This window comes from Haemorhous mexicanus, chromosome 2 (genome assembly GCF_027477595.1).
Source record: "Haemorhous mexicanus isolate bHaeMex1 chromosome 2, bHaeMex1.pri, whole genome shotgun sequence".
NCBI classification, from domain to species: Eukaryota; Metazoa; Chordata; class Aves; order Passeriformes; family Fringillidae; genus Haemorhous; species Haemorhous mexicanus.
In genome coordinates this window covers 96434334-96453770 of record NC_082342.1, presented here as the reverse complement: position 1 = coordinate 96453770, position 19437 = coordinate 96434334, and the positions used below count along the sequence as shown (strand labels likewise).

The following is a 19437-nucleotide window of genomic DNA, read 5'->3' as shown; positions in this document are numbered from 1 at the left end:
GACGGGCGGTCCGCCTCTGTGACGTCAGCGGTCACATGACCGGCCGGGGCCGTCGCCAGAGCGCCCCGAGCGCGGATCCGCCGCCGCCCCGCGCCCGCCCTCGCTCCGTGCCCGCTCCTGCCGCGCCCCGTCCCTGCACCCCGACATGGCCCGGGGGCTGCTGGCGGCGGCCGCCCTGCTCGGTAAGGGGGGAGACGCGGGCGGCCTGTGCGATCGCCGGGGTGGCGGGGGCGGGTCGCAGCGGCCTGAGGTGGCCCCGGTGCCGGCGGCGCTGGACGCGGCACCTGTAACCGGAGACCCGCCCGCCCGTCCGCTCCCGCCTGCTGTCGGCCTTCCTGGGTGCTGACTGACCCGCGGGGGCTTAGGGTTCTTGGGGGGCCATCCCGCCCCCGGGCCCCTGTGGCGCCCGGGGGCCTCCGAGGGCCGCCCGCGGTACGAGGCCGATGACGGACGGGAGGCGGCGGCTGCCGCGCTCGGCGCGCTGAACCGCCTCAGAGCCCGGGAACGCCGCTCTGGGCACCTGCGTTGGGTGTAGGGACTGCGCTCTGGGAAGAGCCTGGAAACGCGCCTGGAGCACGAGGCATGGAGACGCGGGAGCTACTGATGTCATTGCTGGGAAGCAGCGCTTTTCTATAGGATATGTAGTGCTCCGTTGCTTAATGGCTTTCTTCCTACCCTGTCTTGAGTAAAATATGAAACGTGTCTGGAATAGAGAGATTTCAGTGCCTTGATGAGAAGGTTTGTTTTTCAGCGAGGCTGTTTTACGAGGAAGTGTGTCTTGCTTGTTTACTGATAACTACCTTGCTTTTGGTTTCTTGTCTTGAAGGCCACATCACACAACGCTAGCAGGTTTCTGAGATGTGGCTTTGGCAGCAAAGGAAACTTGTTCAGCAGCTGGCCAAAATATTTCCCAAATAGAGCAGCAGTTGAGAACGCTTATCTGCCATCATTTTTGGGCTGGCACAGTCTTTGTGACTCGTGTAATGTCTCTTTGGTAGTAAATGTCGTTATCACCATTGACCGGACTTCAGTTTCACTGAGCCCAAAAGGTGCCCCTCGCAAAGGGCACTGAGCAGTTCGAATATCCAGGCCTCGTGAGCCACTGTAGCAAGCACAGTGATTTACAGTGCTCCTGCTTTTTTGGGCTGCCAGCTGAAGTGTCGTTGAACTGGTGTCATAGTGGGGATTACTTGAATAGTTTATGCCATTTTGTTATGGCTTAAATGAAGAATTGCTTTACAGTTTGCTTTCAAATCAGCTTTTGTGATTTTTATGTGCTACCACAGTTAATACTTTCGGCCATTGCAGTAGTCTTCCTCTGCTTAATTGGCAGTTACAAGCATCATTTCGTGCACTATCTTTGTTGCTTTCTGGCATGTGAGATGTTAGGTTTCTGCAACTGAGGCAACAGAATGATTTATCTCACTACAGATTTATTTATTTTTGATTTTTTAAAAAATTTTTTTACTGATAGTGAGGACTTTGTACTAGTGTCTAGTAGCTTAGCAGCTGGGTGTTTCTGCATAGCTTTATACTACAATGTTGGGCAAAGATCTTGTGGAGGAGATAGAGACCCTTTTCTTGTTAGAGTGTGGAGGGTTTGGATTTTAGGTGAGGGGAGAAGAATAAGAGATAAAGGTAATATATGAGCTGAAGTCTTCAAATTTTTTAGCTTATTTGCAGCCTTTTAATCATCTGAGTAAACACTGGTTAGGATAAGGTCATGAAAGATTAGTATGGGTGGGGCAGATGTGAAAACTTGTTTGGTGATGCCTTGACTTCAGGACAGCAGATTTTTTTTTTTTTCCCCACCTGAATACCTCACCATACCTCACTTAGTGTTTCAGTTTTCTATTTAGATTGAGCAGCAAGCACTAAGCTGAACGTTTCATGTGTCAGCATTGAGCATTTTGTAATTAATTTCCTCGCTACCATCAAATATACATATGGAATTAAGAAAATACTTAGGTAGCATATGGTACATGCAAGGAAAGGGGGCTATGGGAAATGGAAGTACCTCCCCTAAACTTAGCTGCTGCTTTTTGAAATACTGAGTAAGATGGTGCTTGTCTGTTGTTGAGCACGATGAGTCAGTTGGGTTGTGTGCCAAACCCAACAGAGCTGCTCGTGCTCTCTGAGACCTAGAGCACCCATACATTTTTTCATTACTGAAGCACAGACACATCAGAGAACACTTTCCTGAAAATTTAAGGTTAAAATCAGACATATGTAGTGAATAAGTAATGAAGTGTTTGAGAATTGCAGAAGGGAAAATTAGTTTTTCAAAATAGTGTGATGACATTTCAGAGTCACTGACGTGTAATCCACATGTTTCTATTGTGCAATTCTAGTCCAAAGAGAAATTTCAAACCTTGCTACCCATGTAGAGATATTTGAGAAATTTGATAATGAATTCCAGCTAGTGAGCAATCTGGTGCAGAGTTGTTTTTTTCAGGTTTGGCATTATTGGGTGTTTGCAACTGAGACCAGTATAACTTGGTTTTCACAAAATCTAACTGCTTTAGTGTTGAGCAACTTTGGAAATATTGTTTTACCAAGTGCTGCCCTTGACATAGTGTTTGCTTGATCGCTGCTTGAAGTGTATGGACATAGTCTCTAAGGCTCTGAATTAGTGTGCCAGTCATCATGTGATACATTACTTGGCAGATGACAAAGTGAAGAATTGCCTCTAAGTACAGAGGAACCTGACTCAAACATTGATACTCTGTTGCAACATTAGCTGCTGTTATCTTTGATAAGCTTTTGTAGGTCTCAAAGATAAAAGTTTATTTCTAGCAAAAGGCACACCTTGCTTTTGCTTGTTTCAGCTTCCACAGTTTGTCTTTGCTCTCAAGTCAGCCGTGATTATTTGGAAATTCCTTGAGAAAGCTTGGTGTTGAAATGGATTTCTTGGTATGTGTTCTCTTAAGCTTGGCAGAAGACACTTTTGGGCATGTAAGTGGTGAGAATTACAACAACCATTTGAACAATCCCTTGCATTATCTTGATTCTATATTGCATACTTCTAAATGTACCTTATGATTTGGTAAACCAGGATTCCACAGTTTTTGGGCATCTGACTTCAAGATGGACTGGTGTCCCTTTCAGTCTTAGTATAATAGTTTCTTAACCTTCTCTGTCCCTTGACAGCACCACTGACTATCAGTACTACTTTTTCTACTGTTAATTCCCAAATGTGAGTCTTAGGTGCACCCTGGCATTAAGAGTACAGAGTTTAAATGTGCTTCAGCTCTGCGCAGTGGGTACTTGTTCCCTCTCCAGTTCAGCCTTGAGCACAGTAGTTCACAGTTAATACATTTGGGTTTCTTTTATTTAACTTCTGATGGCATCTGTTTTCTTAACAAGAATTCACTCTGTATGATATGGGAACACTTGTATTCTTATTTTCCTTGACTGGGCTAAGATCTACTGTCTAGAACTCGGAGAGTAGTTTTACTCAAGTAGTTAGTTTATCTCCAGTATCCTCTCCTCTGGGAAGCTTTCTCTTTAAATTGTCACACAGTGCTCCTTTCTTCAAAACATTGTTTGGGGCTGGCAGCTGCCTTGAAGAATGTGTGTTAGTTGTGTGGTGTGATACAGCAGCACTAACCCGAGCCAGTGCAAAATGGACTTATCTGAATGCTGAAAAGGGTCCAGCCAGGGGAGTTCAGCTCTCCCAATGCACTCATGCAATCACTTGCTGTAGAGCTATCCCAAGACTTCCTTCCTTTAGATAGGGTGCTATAAAGAAGTTTCATGTGACTAAACCTGATGCAATTGTGCAATTCTCTGGTCAAATGGCAAGTGTATGGCTGTTAGTTAGCCTTTCCTTTCTAATGCTTTTGTACTTGTATAATTTGGTTTATAAAGACAGGAGTTGTTCATCTGCAAATTGAAATTGAAAAACAAAATGTTTACTGCTTTAATTGAAATCAACAATATCAAACCATAATCTGAGATTTCATGAATTTGACTCTTGGTTGGCAAGGATGCATATTCAGGGCCGGATCAGGAACTTGACATAATCAGGTGCTGCACCTGCACAAGTGCAGCTGGTTCTCTTATCCCCGAAAGTACTTTTATGCATCCTTGAATTAAGCTCTGTTCTCCCTTTTCCCACCACTGTGTGGGTATTCAAGTGAGTCCAGCCTTGTCTTTTCCTGCCACCTTTCCAGGTAGCCAGCATTCAGTCTCATGTGTCTGTTGGTGAAAGGTAAGTATAACCCATCATTTTATGAAGACCATCTCACCTCTTGCAAAGTGTTTTGTACATCAAAGCCTGTCACAGGATTTTCCTGCTTTCAGTTGTTCCTGTCTTTTTCTTTTTGTATTATCCTGAGGTGGCATAGGCGCTGAATCCTAAGGAAGTATCTTGACTTGTCTTCTGATAAAGGACTTGTACCTTGTGTCCCCCTGGGAGTGGTGCATACATTGGAAGTCAAAGCATCGTAGGGGAGTGTAACTGCTCAGGGATTTTTCCATTCTATTCTCTGGCGTAGATTTAGGAGTTAAAAGTGATGACTGAAATTACCACTGTTCACAGAATGAACAGTGAGAGATGACAGGATCATTCTGAACCATCAGAATGAGTAAATTACTGGGCAGTTTGGTTAACATGTACAATAGAAAATAAACCTTCTTTAGATAATAACCAGCATTTCTTATCTCCTTGGATTAATGCCCCACAGATAGCAGTGTTTGCTGTGTTTGTCATCAGAACACCTGGGCAAAGGTGCAAGGCAACACATCAGTGTTGCAGCTCAAGTACAGAATGATTATGTAGGGCTGGCATTGCTTACCCTGGAGTGCTGCTGCACAGTATTTCCAGGGTGGGCTGGAGCTGAGGAGAGTCTGTGGGTTTGACCAGGCTTTGGGATACTCTAAACCCCATCACAGCACATCTCAGGAGCTGGCAGCTGTGCTGTGCTGCAGCCATGGTTTTTCCTCCTGAACACTGCAGGCAGTCCCATCCACTGGATATCTGCATGGCTTAAAGTACCAATGATACAGGATGTGTACCCAGGTGGATTTGGATGGCTTACTGCCCTTTATTCCAAGAGGGAGAACAATGCTAAAGAAGTTTTTACTTATGCTGGAAACATGACTATAGTAATAAATTATACAGAGTAGATAATAGATATAATAGATTATACAGAGTAGCTTTTGTTTTTCCTTATTTTCAGTGTTTAATGTTTCTAATAAAAATTGGAGGCAAAGTAAATAATTAACTGTAGTAACCGGTCCTCTTTGCAAGCAGATGGTGTACGCAATTATCATTAAATATGCTTGAATTTCTAGCACACAACAACCATTCATCTCTCTCCCTTAGTAGGTTTCCATTTTATGGGAGAGTAAATCAGGATTTGCTGTGTTTGACTAACAGGATTTCAGTTATAAAAAAGCTGAAACCTGAAAGCATGTGCTAGATTGTTTTGTTAGCTTTGTAGTTTTCAGCTTAAAACAAACAACTTTATGAGGTGGATTTCTTTAAGATAAATCGTTAGACAATCAAGGAAGTATTTGTTTTGTTTGACTTAGTTATTTTATCTCAGACTGTTAATATACTTCAGGTTTTTTTGAGGTAGGTATGTATGTTAGATAAAGAAGGATGCTGGATTTAATTCAAGCAAGATCTCTAGTTGTTGCTTTAACAGTTACCTTAAATGTTTTCTTGCATAAGACTGTAATTTCAGAAAAAAGGTATAAAGGGAGAGATTGTTTTATGATTTTTCAATTGAAAATATGCAGCTAGAATAAATATTATAAGCAGTCTTTTTTTGGTTCTTACTGGAATACAAAGGAAGCATCTGAACCAAGTGAAATTTATTTGATGTTAGTATATTTTTGGTAATTCCTTTACTAGATATCCGTAGTGTAGTGCTTCCAGCCAAATGAATAATGAACCTAACAAAACTTACTTTTTGCTATTGAAAGGTCTTGGACTGCTTCATTTAAATCTGAAGTACTGCCTTTGCTGTGTCACAGATAGTTGTCATAGAGGGCTCTGCAGTTTAGTAAGAGCCTTTAAAGCTTAAAGTTAAAACTCTGGAAGTTGTATCAGTTTTTGTGTTTAACTACAAAGAATGATATTGTTATGAGATGTACAAACAATATTCTCAACCTGTAGATATACCCTGATAGAATTAAGCAATACATTATGTAACTTTATTAGAAATATTTCCAGGATGGATTGATTCAACATCAGTTTGCTTTTCTGTAGTCTTGACATTTTGACTGTAGGCTTGTAGTGTTTGTAGGCTGGTGATGATTCATGCATTAATCACTGCTCGACACTGAAATTGCCTTTACAAAACTCAACAGCTGCTTTCCTGCGAGCTGTTCCTGTGCCTTAAACTGGCTGGAGCAGACAGTAGGCGGGACCTTCCTTCCCTCAGTGTCTTGGTTTGTTTTTCAGTGGTTTTTTTCCAATTTTTCTTTGCTCCTATGTCCCATACATTTCACTTGGTTTCATCTGCATTCCTTCAGGACCTTGGGAGCAGATGATGGTGCAGCTCGGTTCTGTCTGATCACCATCTCTGTGAGTGTTGCCTTACTTGCAGTGAAACAGCTCTCACCACTCCATCAAGGACACTCAGTGTCTCGTGCTGGAGGCGTCTGTCTCATCACTGAAACTGCAAATCTAGCAGCTGCTGAATAGTTCTTAAGAAGGACTGGGGTTTTTATAGCATTTGTTCCACACTAATGAAATCAGGATTCATAAAATGATATGACTTTACCCTTAAAAAAATCTAGTGTTTATGCAGGTGTTACTATTTAATGTTTATTCATGCCCCTTATTCTTTATTACTTAAACTTGCTGAGGGTGATTTATCAACTCTTCATTACCAGAATTTGTCTTCCATTTGATGCTTTCTGCATTGTCTGTTTTTCTCTGAATCATTTGTAATGGACAGGTCTGTCATGTTTTCATTTGGGCCAGCAACATTTTTCTTAATTGTTTTTCAGTCTTTTCTTTCCCCTGCATTTCTTTTAAAAATTATTTTTCTTTCATTCTTTTACTCCGTTACTTTTGGCAATTTTAGAGCTAAAAATAATAGATTTTAATAGCTATCAAATAAGGGAGTCTGCATGCACACTGAAGGTTTTCATTCTAGAATTTTTCAGTCGTAGTGTTAGTTCAAGGAGCAATGGATTCTTATTCCCTGCCTCTACTCTTTTCTATGCTGTGCTAGAAATCTTCAGGAAGGTGTAAGCAGCTTGCTTTAGAGAAAAGCAGTGCTTTTATGAAATGTAAATAAGTTCCAGATGTAAATGCAAATTGAAACTTCTGTGTGGATAAACATGTTTCTGATACTTCTCTGATACTTCACATTTATTTGTGAATATGTGGTCCTTAATGAACATTTTATGCTGGACATAAAGGCAAAGGTAGGACAGGTTTCATTTGAAATAAGTTTTCTACACTATCTGTTCTTAAGCATTTTCTTTCTTCTGTCTATCTCTGATTTCAAGTCTAGACTGTCCAAAAATTAGGTAAAGTTGAATGAATTCCAGTTTCAGCTCTGCCCCCTTGGTGCTGGGGGAGGATGTGGTGTTGCTAAGGGGAAGATGACACGGGAAAATGCTTGCTGAGTGCCAGAGAAATAGTTTCCGATGTGTTCCTGCAGTTGATGTGCCTTCTGCTGAAGTGCAGCTGACAAAAGTCCAATTTTTCCTAATAATTGTCTTCGTACACACCATAGTTTTGCAGTGAAAAGTTTTAAGATTTGTTTTTTGAGAACTTGTCAGGGAGGGAAGCTAGCTAACAGATAATCCCTCATCTGGATCTCTTTGCTGTTATCAGCAGTTGAATGGATTAGCATGTTTGACTCCTTAAAGCTTATTTGCTTGTGATAATGGCTTATGTCTTGCAGCTGTTTTTTTATCATGTTTTCTGCAAGACTGAAGTTGTTGCAAATGCAAACTGATAAAGTGCTAGCATGAGAATGGTGCAGGCTTTTTGCAGTGAGGTTCACTTGTGGGGGTGGTGGTGACAAATTGAGAATCTGAAAAATAAAAGATTCTAAAATAAAGAACTGGCCAAGTGCAGGAGCACTGTCAAGTATCCCTTGCCACAAATAAAGTAGGAGATAACCAGCTTTCCAGCTGTTTCCAGCCTGCCACAGTGCGTCCCCTGAGTGAAGCTTTGTTGGCAGTGGGCACTGGTCACACTGGTGCAAGTCCATGCTGCCATCAGAAGGGATGACTGCGTGCTCCCCTTGCTGTGTTCTTGCCCTGTTAAGTCAGTACTTTGGGCAGTTGTACTCAGTGTGCTCTTGAGTGTAGAGGCTGGAATGGAACAAGGGGCAGAAAGGCTTTTCTCTGCTTTCTCAGCAGCTCAGTCTGAGTTTAGCTTAAAGCAGTCAGGAAAACATAACCTCAGTGTGTGTCAATGTCTTGGCCTCCTCCTCCTCCTCTAAAGTGTGAAGAGCATGAGGATGGTAAAGAGAAGTTCTCCTGGCAATGGTAGCATGCTCTATCATGCTATTTTTGGCAGTGCCTTCAAAACATCTGCAGTCAATTCAGGCTTTCTAAATGCTGCATTCAGTGCATGTACAGCTGAGTGTCCTGGTACAGCAGGAGTGAAGGCTGCATGGTGTGCCGTGGGGGGAAGGCAGTGTTGGAGGCATGCAGTATCAAATAAGCTAAGCCAGGTCTGGCTGAAGATGGTAGAATGGTTGCTGTGTGCAGAGAACACTGAAGCTGCCTTGAACACTATGACTGGTGTTTATTGCATATCTTTCTTATCTCTTAGGAACCAGAATGTCAACAGTTTTGGTTTGGATGGCTTTGCAGTTTTATAAATGAGGTGTTTAATTTGTCTTCTGTTTGTTAGTGATGTTGAAGCTAAGCTAGAGACTGTCAATGCCCAAGTTTCCAAACTCAGCTTATGCTTAAGTTTTACTCCCAAAATGTACTGTTGTACATATTTGTCTCTTTGGGATTAAAAGTGCAAATTTATGTGACACCAAGCTAACCACTTTTTTTCTTTAATCAGGCTTTTTACAGGCTTCCTCTTCATTTGAAGTGAAAGATTCAAGTGGTAAGGTCTGCATAATTGCTGATTTGACAGTAGCCTTCTCAGTGGAATACAAAACCAATGCGCAAAAAGAGGTAAGGGCAGTGAGGATCTGACTGCTTGTCATTTATTAGTATTTTTAGTATTTATAAAATATAAAATATCTTTGCACATGTGCAGTATTTAAACTTTGTCTGAATATCTGTGCATGAAGAACTGCTTCCACAAAGATTTTTACTCTCCCAGTCATGTTGCATCAGCTTTTCTTTATTGTGGATGCTTCTAATTAAACGGCAAGGTTGAGGCGGCCTGAAACAATCACAAACAAAACATGTACAATTACTTTTGTGACTGAAATTCCACACCTGTCCTGTTGATAACTAAAATGGCTTCCACTGGAACTGTAAAGGCAAAAACACTATGAGTTTTCTTTTGGTAACTTGGTCTCACTCACATGGAGTAAATCTGAACTGAAACATAGCTTTTAAACTTTTTAAACTCTGGAAATCTGTGACCTTCTTACTTACACTGAAATCTAGAGATTTGCTATCTACAGACTAGTGCAACACTTAGAAATTGTTCCATATTAACAGCAAAAGCTTGTTAATGGAAAATTAAGAATTTACCTTAACAAATAAGTTTTGGGGGTTTTTGTATCTTCACTACTGAGTAGGAATTGGGGTTTAGTCTTACTGCAGTTTTGTGTTGTTGATTTTTTTTTCCCTAGCCATCAGTGTAATACAAGGTCAAAAAAATCCTACTACTTTACCAGTGGTGCACTTGCTATGTGTAATTGGAACTGAGCCTTGTATAATCCATGTTTTCAGTGGTGCTGATGGTCTGAAATCCTGCTGATACTGGTATATGTGTTTGCATTCAGAACTGACTTCTTTCATAACATACTTTTGTCTGTTTCTTATTGTAAGCAGTAAGCTCAGAACTTTGCATAAATGTTTTATTGGTCTTCAGATATCACATTTCTTCACAATGTGTAATAAACTCAGAGTGTTACAGGAAGCTATGTAGGATGTACCAATCCCTTTTGTTCTTGCTCAGTTGTGCTACAAGAAGCAAAGCTTAAATTCTCCCATTTTTCACTTGTCCAGAGTTTGATTTGCCTGATTTGATTCTTGTAGAGAAGTATCTACAAATTCATATTGCTGGTTTAGAAGGAAGAAAAGTCTTAAGAGGTGCTGTGAGTATATAGTGCTTAGACCTCCAATTTCAGAGAACAGGATTCTCAAACTTCAATGTCAGTAACATGCTGCTTGCTGTATACTGGTATACAAGTAGACATCTTATATATTAATATCTGCTGTATGTTTGTAACAGTTTCACAGGGCATTTAAAAAGCTGTGAGGTTTTGTGTGCTTACATGTGTTTTATTTTCTACCCCACAGTTTGTACACTTTTCTCTTCCACAAAATGCTTCAGTAGACTCACAGAGCTCATGTGGTAAAGATAATGTGTCTCATCCAGTTCTGGTATTGGATTTTGGAGCAGGACATTCGTTAAGCCTGAATTTCTCAGAATCTGCAGACAAGTACCAAGTTGAAGAGCTAGTTTTCCACTACAATCTGTCAGATGCAACTTTATTCCCAAATTCAACTACAGGTAAAATAAAAACTTAGTGTTGTTACTGTAAAACCCTTCCAGAGACAATACTGAGTCCTTTCTTCGACTACTGGTACATACAAATGCAATGCATTTTTTTTACAGGAGGCATGAAGTCTGTATCACATAAAAGTATCATGCAGGCACATGTGGGCACAAAATACAGATGCATCAACTCCAAGCACATCAATATGAAGAATGCAAATGTGACTTTTAGCAATGTCACTTTGGAAGCCTATCTCACAAATGGCACTTTCAGTGTGAACAGTAAGTATCTTGTAACAGAAAATGTACTTGATGAGCTAATATTTCAAATAATAGGTTATTTCTTTTTAAGTCCTGACTAATCATATTTAAGGTGAGTACTGGATCTAAAACTCTGACAACAGCATCTTTTCAAATGAATGGACTTGCCTCAGGTTTTCTCTGTAGGATGTCAGAATCTGTGGTTAGGGGATAGTGCCCTGGGTTCCCATGGGTATTGGACGGGGCTCTTCATGAGTATGGGTATTAAACACATGCTGCAGTAGGTTGACTGGGCACATGGCCAAAATCCTAGTTTAAGAAGTACCTGATAACTTCCAAGCATTATGGTCTCTACCAGAGTAATTTGAACTAGTTACTCTGTGCTCTGGGGAAAATTAGTGAAATAATGGCAGACAGTAGAGAATTGGTCTGTAGAGAGCAGGAACATACATCTTCCTACTGGAGGTTTTATTTCATCAGTAAAAGTCAGGTTTTTCTCCTTCAGGGACAATCACAAAGTCAAGTTTTTATCCTGATTGTTTGTATTGAAAAGTAGTGTGGCATTTTACTTCCAATTATTGAAGGCCAGTCATGTCCCTTGCTTTTGTGGCAGCAGTCCTCAAACACAAAAGAGCTGTATAAACTGATCACCCATACTATCTTAAGGAGTGATAAGTCTTTGCCTTACTTTTAGAGTCTTCATTTTCCCTGGGATGTAGAACTTTCTTTCAGCTGTTAATCCCATTTATGCACCTGCTAAGTTGAAACAAATATTAAAAACTAGGGTAGCCAGTGCTAGCATGGAATGGTAACAATGAATAGGTGCCTTCTACTGGAGTATCTCTACCTTGTCCCATTTCTGTGAAAAATACCTTGCCTGATGCATGAAAATAGTGGCATTGACTTTTTTTATAGCTGCTTCACATGGCTGGCTCAGATTTGTATGTATCATTCCCTTGATCAAACTTTTCCATTCAGTGAACTAGTTTGCAGTAAAGATGTGTACCTACATTTATGCTTAAAAAAACCCACACCAAGCCCTGATTTCTATTACTGCAGTCTTCAGAACTTTTTTTTTTTTTTTTGAATTATGGAACTTTGATCTGATTGTTCTAGCAGTTAAGTATGATAAGTGATCATTTATCAGCAGGCTCAAACATAAGACATGATACTGAGAAAAGCTGATTTTTGCTTCTACAAAACTTCAATAAAATCTCCCTACTGTGTAATACTTTTCTTTTTAAGACATTAAGATCTTCTTTTATATAATCCTCTGGTTCCATTCTTGTAGGCTTGTGCCTTCCCCTGTCCCTTAGGCAGCTAGTTATTGATCTTTAGATCTGGAATTTTTCCTTAATGTTTTTCTTTTCTCTGCAAATCTTTAATGAAAGGATATTTCTGCTGGTGATTGGTACAAGGCTCACTGAAGGGAAGAAGGGTCAATATTCAGTGCATCTGCATAACTAGAAATTGTGACTTCTGTCAAGTGTACTAGAAGTTAGTGACTGAGGGAATGGTAGTGGTTATCTGCAGCTCTGAAAGGGAAACTTCCTTTTTCTCTCTGTTGGTAGTTTTGCCAGCTGCTTTCCTGTAACTGTCAAGACATAAGGATTTGTCTCATCTTTTGATCTGTCCTGAAGAGCTACTAGAAACTGCTGCTCTAAATCGGTTCAGTAAAAATAATGTATCAAAACTCCAACTAGACTAAACTTCCACTCAGTGTGATTTGGTTGTTTCCATCTGTGCCAACTTAAAGAAGAGCCTCTATGTGTTAAGGTCTTGCAGATAGAGAGTAATTCTCCGTTGAAGTGCCAAGAAAGATGCTTTTTGGTTTGTTAGGAAATTATTGCATTTTGGGATCAGACCAGTATCAGTCTACAAAATACAGGATCACTTCTCTTTCATCCACCTTCATTCTGCTCTTGAACTTTTCAGGCATGGAGTAGAAATAGGAAAGCATGCTGTGTTGGAGTGTGTGTGACTTCAGATGGTGTGATTAGAGTTCTTCTTTCTGAGCCATAATCAAAAATTAAGCTGCTTAAACTGTTTAAGGCTATTTATTAGTTGTCTTGTATCTGTGAAATATGTATGCATTAAATTTTAGAAGTAGGCCCTTTGAGTGAGAGTTGATTGTTGCTGCAGTTGCTGTTGTCCTTAAAAAGTTGCAAGTTGTTATCCCTGGCATGTGGAGATGACCTTGGCTTGGAACATGGAAGTCTCTACTTTAGTAATGTCTTTGTTATGACCTTGGGTTTTGGCTTAGATGTTCAATGCAGGAACCTTCTTGGCTCCCAGATCAAGTTAAGATCTTGCTGCCACATGTTTCCAAGTAGTCTGACAAATAAATCAGAGTCACTGTTCCCTTGGAAGTTGCTGCTGGACTGGATGAAAAGAGAAGGTGAACTTGCACATCTTCACAGCCTTGTTAACCCCGTGGAGGGTGGATCCTCGTGCAGGACTGAAGGGAACATGAATGTGAGAGGAGACAGCAGAAAACTTGGCATCAGAAACAGTGTCTTAGAATCCCCCTGTTAAGGACAGAAGAGCCAGAGCAATATATTAAGGCTACTCTGGTTATTGCCAGAATAATGAGAGTGAGGGGAAGGAGAATACATCTCCTGGGAGGCCACTTTGAACAGTGAGCAGGAGAACTGTTCCCCTGCTTTTCCCACACGAGTGCCCAGAGTGCGTGATAGGGATCCCAGCCTGGCAGACAGCAGGAACGCTGGGTCTGTCAGATTTACCCTGACCTGATGGCAAAGTGAAATGATGGATGGGAATGAAAGTGGATGTGGTCCCCATGCACTTCAGTAAATTACCAGCAGAAGTGTAATTTTCTCATGCCATGCTTTAAAAGGGTCTCATACTCTGCAACAAGACTTGAGGTAATGCTTTACTGTTGTGTTTCTGAGCTTTTATTATCTGTTATTAGGAAAAAAGCTACTTGAAATTGTGTCGTCCTTTCCCTCAAGGATTAAAAAGGTAGATCATCCTACAGCTTCATCTTGATTGGTAATGACTGTTTTCCTTTCTCTGCAGAGACAGAATGTGCTGAAGATATGGTCTCTACTACTACTATGGTGCCTACAACTCCTAAACAGACTACTAGCCAGGTTCCAACAGCTGGCCCAGCACCAACATCATCACCCCCAAATCCTACAGTTGGTAAATACAACGTGACTGGTCCAAATGGAACCTGTGTACTTGCCTACATGGGCTTACAGCTTAATATCACCTATCCAAAAAAAGATGAAAAGGTACATTTTGATTTTTGTTTCTTCAAAACCTTCAGTTTTCTTCTTTGGGAAAGACTTGGTAAATTATTATAAGCTAACTTTTCTTTTATAAGCCCAGGTGTTTGTGTTCATCCATCATTATCCTCTATTTGAATTGCTCAACCTGGTCTGGACTAGTGACATTCCAAACACTTGTACTGAAAGTGGTTCTTAAAGATTATTCCATTCACTAAAAGCAGCATTAAACTTGTCTGTTGAATCTAGGAAGTGTATATATCGTCATTTAAGAGAAGTAGTCAAAATTACCAAGATATGACTAGGGGAATCCTGTTATCAAAGTTGCAATCAAAACAAGATTTTTAAACTGTTAAATAAAATACAGAAATTTGGCCTGAGGTATAGAAAGAGTGAATGACTAGTAGAAGGGAAAATTAGTACTGTAAAACTGAACAGGCTTCTGACTTAATTACCCTCCAGCCAGCACTGAAGAATTTAGGTTTGACTTTGATGCTTAAAAGCTACTTAACAGCTGACTTTAATAGTAAAAACAAACAAACAAACAAAACCAAACAAGGTTTATGTAAGATCCAGCCCTACTGGTGCAGAGCCTGGCTTGCCAGCCAGTGGACAAACCCAGATTGCCAAAGGGACTGTTGAATCCCTCCAACAGGAAACAGTGGTTTGCAAAAGGAGCTACTGCATTTATTTATGATGTTGATGACTGAAAGGTAAAATTTATGCAGTTATAGCTGGTGTGTGGCTGAACAGTGGCTTATTGTGATGGTACCTGTGTTTTAGCCACCTTAATTGTGTGAAATTCCCTGATTCTGGTCTTCTGCTTCTGGTGGAACAGCTGATTTCTAATGTAATGACCAGTGAGGAGGTGGCAAGTAGGTTTTCTGGTCACATGGGGATCAGCTAAGAGCTGCTGAAAGGGTTTCTATTTAATTGTTTGGCAAGTGGCATTTAACCCACAGCCTTCTGCAGATGCAAGACAGTATAAAATCACAAACCATGAACAAAACTAAAACATTTTGAACTGAAATGACATGCCAGATGATTTGCTGACAGGTGGCCCCTTAATTGCTTCTACCTTATGTCAAAGCAGTATTTTATAGCATCTTGCCCTCTGTGTGGTTTGATGGTTCTTGATGTTTTTTCTTACACCACAAAGACCAAAGCAGTTTGTGTGGAGAAAGCAGTTGGGTTCCTTCCTGCAGCCAGCCAGGGCTGCAGAAAGCTTTGTTAGATGTGCCCTTAGTTGTGTGTCAGCCTGGTAACTCGGGTGCAGCCTGCATGGGTCTGCCCTGGTGTCTGGGACACAGGGCAAACACAACACTGCAGGCACAAGACACAAGCAAGCCACGCCTCAGCTGAGTGTAAGGTGATGTGCTCAGTCTCTTCAAGTGTCATAATTTCTCCTCTTCTCTCACAGATGGGTTTGGATTTGCTGAATTTCATACCACATAATACAACTTCTTCTGGGAGATGTGACAATACATCTGCCTTGTTGAACCTGACTTTTGAGAAAACGAGGGTTATCTTCCACTTTGCCTTGGTAAGAATCACTGCATCAAGTGTGTAGGGTCTGCAGCACTTTACATGTGGGAAAACTAACTGGGGCAAGGGCAAGAGGAAAAAAGACAGCTACAACGAGAGTAACTAGTTCCTTTGGTTTTAATACTAGGATTTAGTGGGTTTTATGCTTGGTTACCATTGTGTGAAAAGAATGTGTTTGTGTATATATGCACACATATATATGTGTACACAGAAAAGTATTTTGTATGGAGTGGGAACTTCCTTGAAGATTATGTTGCTTACTCTTTAAGGCTTCTTGCTGAAACTGGGAGCAGCTGTGACAAGTGGGCATCTAATCTAATTTTAAGCCTGGAGCTGGATTTAAGTTCTCATTAATATTCTGTGTACAGCCCAAAGGCCAAGTGTGCTCATCTTCTGGTCTCCCATGATGGTTGGGAATCCTGTTTCCCACAGTCCTGCCCCAGGTGCTGTATTGAAGCTGCATACCTTTGAGGACTGAATCCACTGTTTGTCAGAGCTTCACGCTCCTTTTTATGCTGATCACGTTGAGCTGTTGCTGTTAAATGACTCTACAGCTCTGTGGGGTACCAAGTTCACTGCAAGTAGGCTGCTTAAGCAATGGGTGGGACTATGCCTGCAGTGTGGAAGTCAAGTCACCAGTTTGGGGGTGTCAAGGCCTCCTTTCTCTGGCTCTTTGCCCTCTCACAAAATAATCTTCCTTAAGGTGCATACTTTCTGTAGCTTTTCTTTCCTAAAGTCCAACTAAACACCTTCTCTGGATGCTAATCCCATTTGTGAACATTTTAAAAACCTTTCTCAAAATGCATGGAATTGGAACCTGAACATGAACAGCTTACGTTGTACAACATCATCCTAAATGACAACTACTGATTTGTTGGTTTTTGGTTTTTTTAAAAGAATGCAAGTGCTGAAAAATTCTTCCTGCAAGGTGTGAGTGTCAGCACAACCCTGCCTTCTGAAGCAAAAAGTAAGGACTTCTAAAAAATCTACTCTCTGTGACTACATCCTTAAATATTAAGGGTAGCCTGCATTAAATAATGTATGAGAAATGTTGGGGATGAGTGTATCAAATTGTGGCTCTATGAGCTTATAGCTCCTGCTCTTCAGATTTATATAATTAATAAGTTTCTCTTAATAAGAAATTAATCAGAGTTTCTCTTACACAGATCCAAAATTTGAAGCATCAAACAACAGTATGAGTGAGCTGAGAGCTTCAGTAGGGAACTCCTACAAGTGCAGTTCTGAGGAGAATCTGCAGGTCTCAGACCAAGCCCTTGTCAATGTATTTAATGTTCAGGTCCAGATTTTCAAGATTGATGGAGACAAATTTGGGCCAGGTAAGAGGTTTGCATTTGGTAGCCCCTGTCAAATCCAAGATTTGTGAAGTATACTTAGATATAAATACAACATTCTGTAGTCAAATACCAGCTTGTGGGTGCTATGCTTAGCCTCTGCATGCCCCACCACAGATGATGTGGGGGCTGATTAAGATTTCCAAGTTGAGGCTAGTGGGAGAAATATGTAAAAAGCTGTGAAACAACTTGGACTTGTTCCTGATGGTCCAGAGACCAATTAAGGAAGGGTGCTACCTTTCCCTCCAAACTGTGTGCAGACAGTTGTGTGAAAGGGGGAAAACCTGTCCCTTGTAACTGTGATGAAAGCAAATGACTGTGGGAGGGGTCATGTAGATATTTATGATGGCTAAATTTGTGTATAGCTAACAGCTCTTGAGAAGGAAACAATCGGTACGATCTCTATATTGTGTATACAGCTGGTGCTAGAAACTTCATCCTGAATGATCATAGTTAGTGGACCTGGCTTCCTTTTCACTGTTGACAAGCTAGCTGAGCCAGTTTTATCGACATATTGAGAGCAGAATGCTGAAGTTCTCTATGTAGCCATCTGTTGGTGCACTAGTACCTAACGTAGATCTTTTTCTCTCTCTTCAGTGGAAGAATGTCAACTGGATGAAAATAACATGCTGATCCCTATAATAGTTGGTGCAGCCCTTGCTGGTCTTGTTCTAATTGTCTTAATTGCCTACCTGATTGGCAGAAAGAGGAGCCATGCTGGATATCAAACAATTTAATTACTTGCACTAAAATCCAGCATAGATGAAAAGCAATTGCAAGAGGCTGGGGGAAGAAATCCCCCTACATTTCCCCTGAACTGGTTGATATTGTAAGGTAACATCTTTTCTTGCAAATTGCTTCTTTAAAGTCTGCTTTATTAAATGTGAAATCATCTTGCAGCATTTAACTATGCACAAAAATAACTTCTGAAAATTCTGGTGTTTAATTTTGCTAACTAGTTTTAATATTTACCCACTTAGAAACAAGCTAAAAGTTTTTAAGGGTGCTTTTTTGGAATTGGCGTAAGATTATGTCAGCTACTGATTCCAGAGAGGGATGTTGCTAACTCTGACTCAATTTCAGAACTCTTAACAAAGGGAAAAGGTTCATTATTTGCACCGCTGCCACTGAGCGATGATGTTAAGTATACTGATGATGCATTTGAAAAAGTTTAATAACAACTGACAAAATTGAAATGTAAAATCTGAACTTCACCTTGTCTCTTAGGTGTGTATTTTTTACTAAGCTTTAAACTCAATGCCTGGCACATGCAGGGTGTGAACGACGCAATACTCAAACCTTACAGGAACTCTTTATGATTGGACAACTCCCCTGTTTGATATTTTTGATGATATGCCAGCTTGTTAGGAGCTGGTACTTTTTTAAAATGGGTGTTATTTTTATTTACTTTTTTTTGTAAAGTTATTTCAGTCTGTTCTGTTGGAAGGTTCAGAGAGATCCTGTTACTGCACATGTGTACAATATAGATCTCAATCTGCTGATTCTATTGCTTTAAACTTGGCTGGGGGGTTGTACACTTTAAGGATCAGTTCTTATGTATGCATTGCCTGTAACAATGCTAATAAAGACACTTTTTTTTCTGTATTTCTTACTATTGCTGATCACTCTTAAAAACCATTTGTTGAGGGCTGAAATCATGGTTTGGCAATACTTGGGAAGCTTGAGACAATCTTTAGTGCGGAGTTAAACAAGTGCTTAAGTTTTTTCTTTGTGGCACAAAGGAAAACTCTGTGTGTGTGTGTCGGAATCAGGTTCATTTTGCACTTTGTGTTTGGAAACAAGGAAAGCTATGTGTTGGTAACCTGAGACCTGGAGGAGTTAACTCTTTAAACTGTCACTTCTGAGACATGTCACTATACCAATCTGCCTGCCTAAGCCTCACTTTCTGACAGTGCTGCTAAGGTTCTTAGTCGAAGGACTGTGTCAGTGACGTTTCATGTTTGATTTTGAAGTTGGCCTCTTACCACAAAGTAGGAAACTTACATCTGCTGAGGGCTGTGTGCCTTGTTATGTGCTGGAAATGAACCTTGGTGTTAAAGCTTCCCTGACTCGCTCCTTCAGGAAGGCTCTGGTGTTAACAGTACCAGCTCTGCGGGGCAGGAACTGGGGCCCACCACAGTATTGCACAGAACACTCCTGACCAAGAGAACCTAATGCAGGGCAGTAAGGCTGGCTTTGGGCCAATGCCCCATGATCTTGAAGGTAACTGGAAGCTGTGAATTTTCCTAGGAGTGAATAGTGTTTCCCAACACCTGCTGACATACTAGGAGTATGTTACTGCTACTGTCCTTATAATTCAGTACTTGAGGAAAAAGTGTATGCCTGGTACCATAAAGGATAGGGTAGCTCAGAATCACTGTTGAGCTACCCTTTAGTTGTCGAGAAGAGC

General features: G+C 40.8%; 1 protein-coding gene across 1 annotated transcript; it reads left to right on the top strand.

The window, feature by feature from the left end:
* The first annotated feature begins 24 nt into the window (after window positions 1–24).
* On the top strand, window positions 25–18632 carry LAMP1 (lysosomal associated membrane protein 1). Its single transcript, XM_059839644.1, has 9 exons — window positions 25–182; window positions 8999–9114; window positions 10420–10633; window positions 10739–10900; window positions 13919–14136; window positions 15551–15673; window positions 16573–16642; window positions 16842–17012; window positions 17625–18632. Exons 1-9 carry the CDS (start codon window positions 146–148, stop codon window positions 17762–17764), a joined length of 1251 nt encoding a protein of 416 aa, XP_059695627.1. The 5' UTR covers window positions 25–145; the 3' UTR covers window positions 17765–18632.
* Window positions 18633–19437: the final 805 nt, after the last annotated feature.

Bases quoted from the DNA above. Each gene is read 5' to 3' on its own strand.
- LAMP1 (XM_059839644.1), top strand. From the start codon at position 146: ATGGCCCGGGGGCTGCTGGCGGCGGCCGCCCTGCTCG. The intron at 14,137-15,550 runs GTACATTTTGAT...CTTCTCTCACAG, and splicing joins ATCCAAAAAAAGATGAAAAG to ATGGGTTTGGATTTGCTGAA. The intron at 17,013-17,624 runs GTAAGAGGTTTG...CTCTCTCTTCAG, and splicing joins TGGAGACAAATTTGGGCCAG to TGGAAGAATGTCAACTGGAT.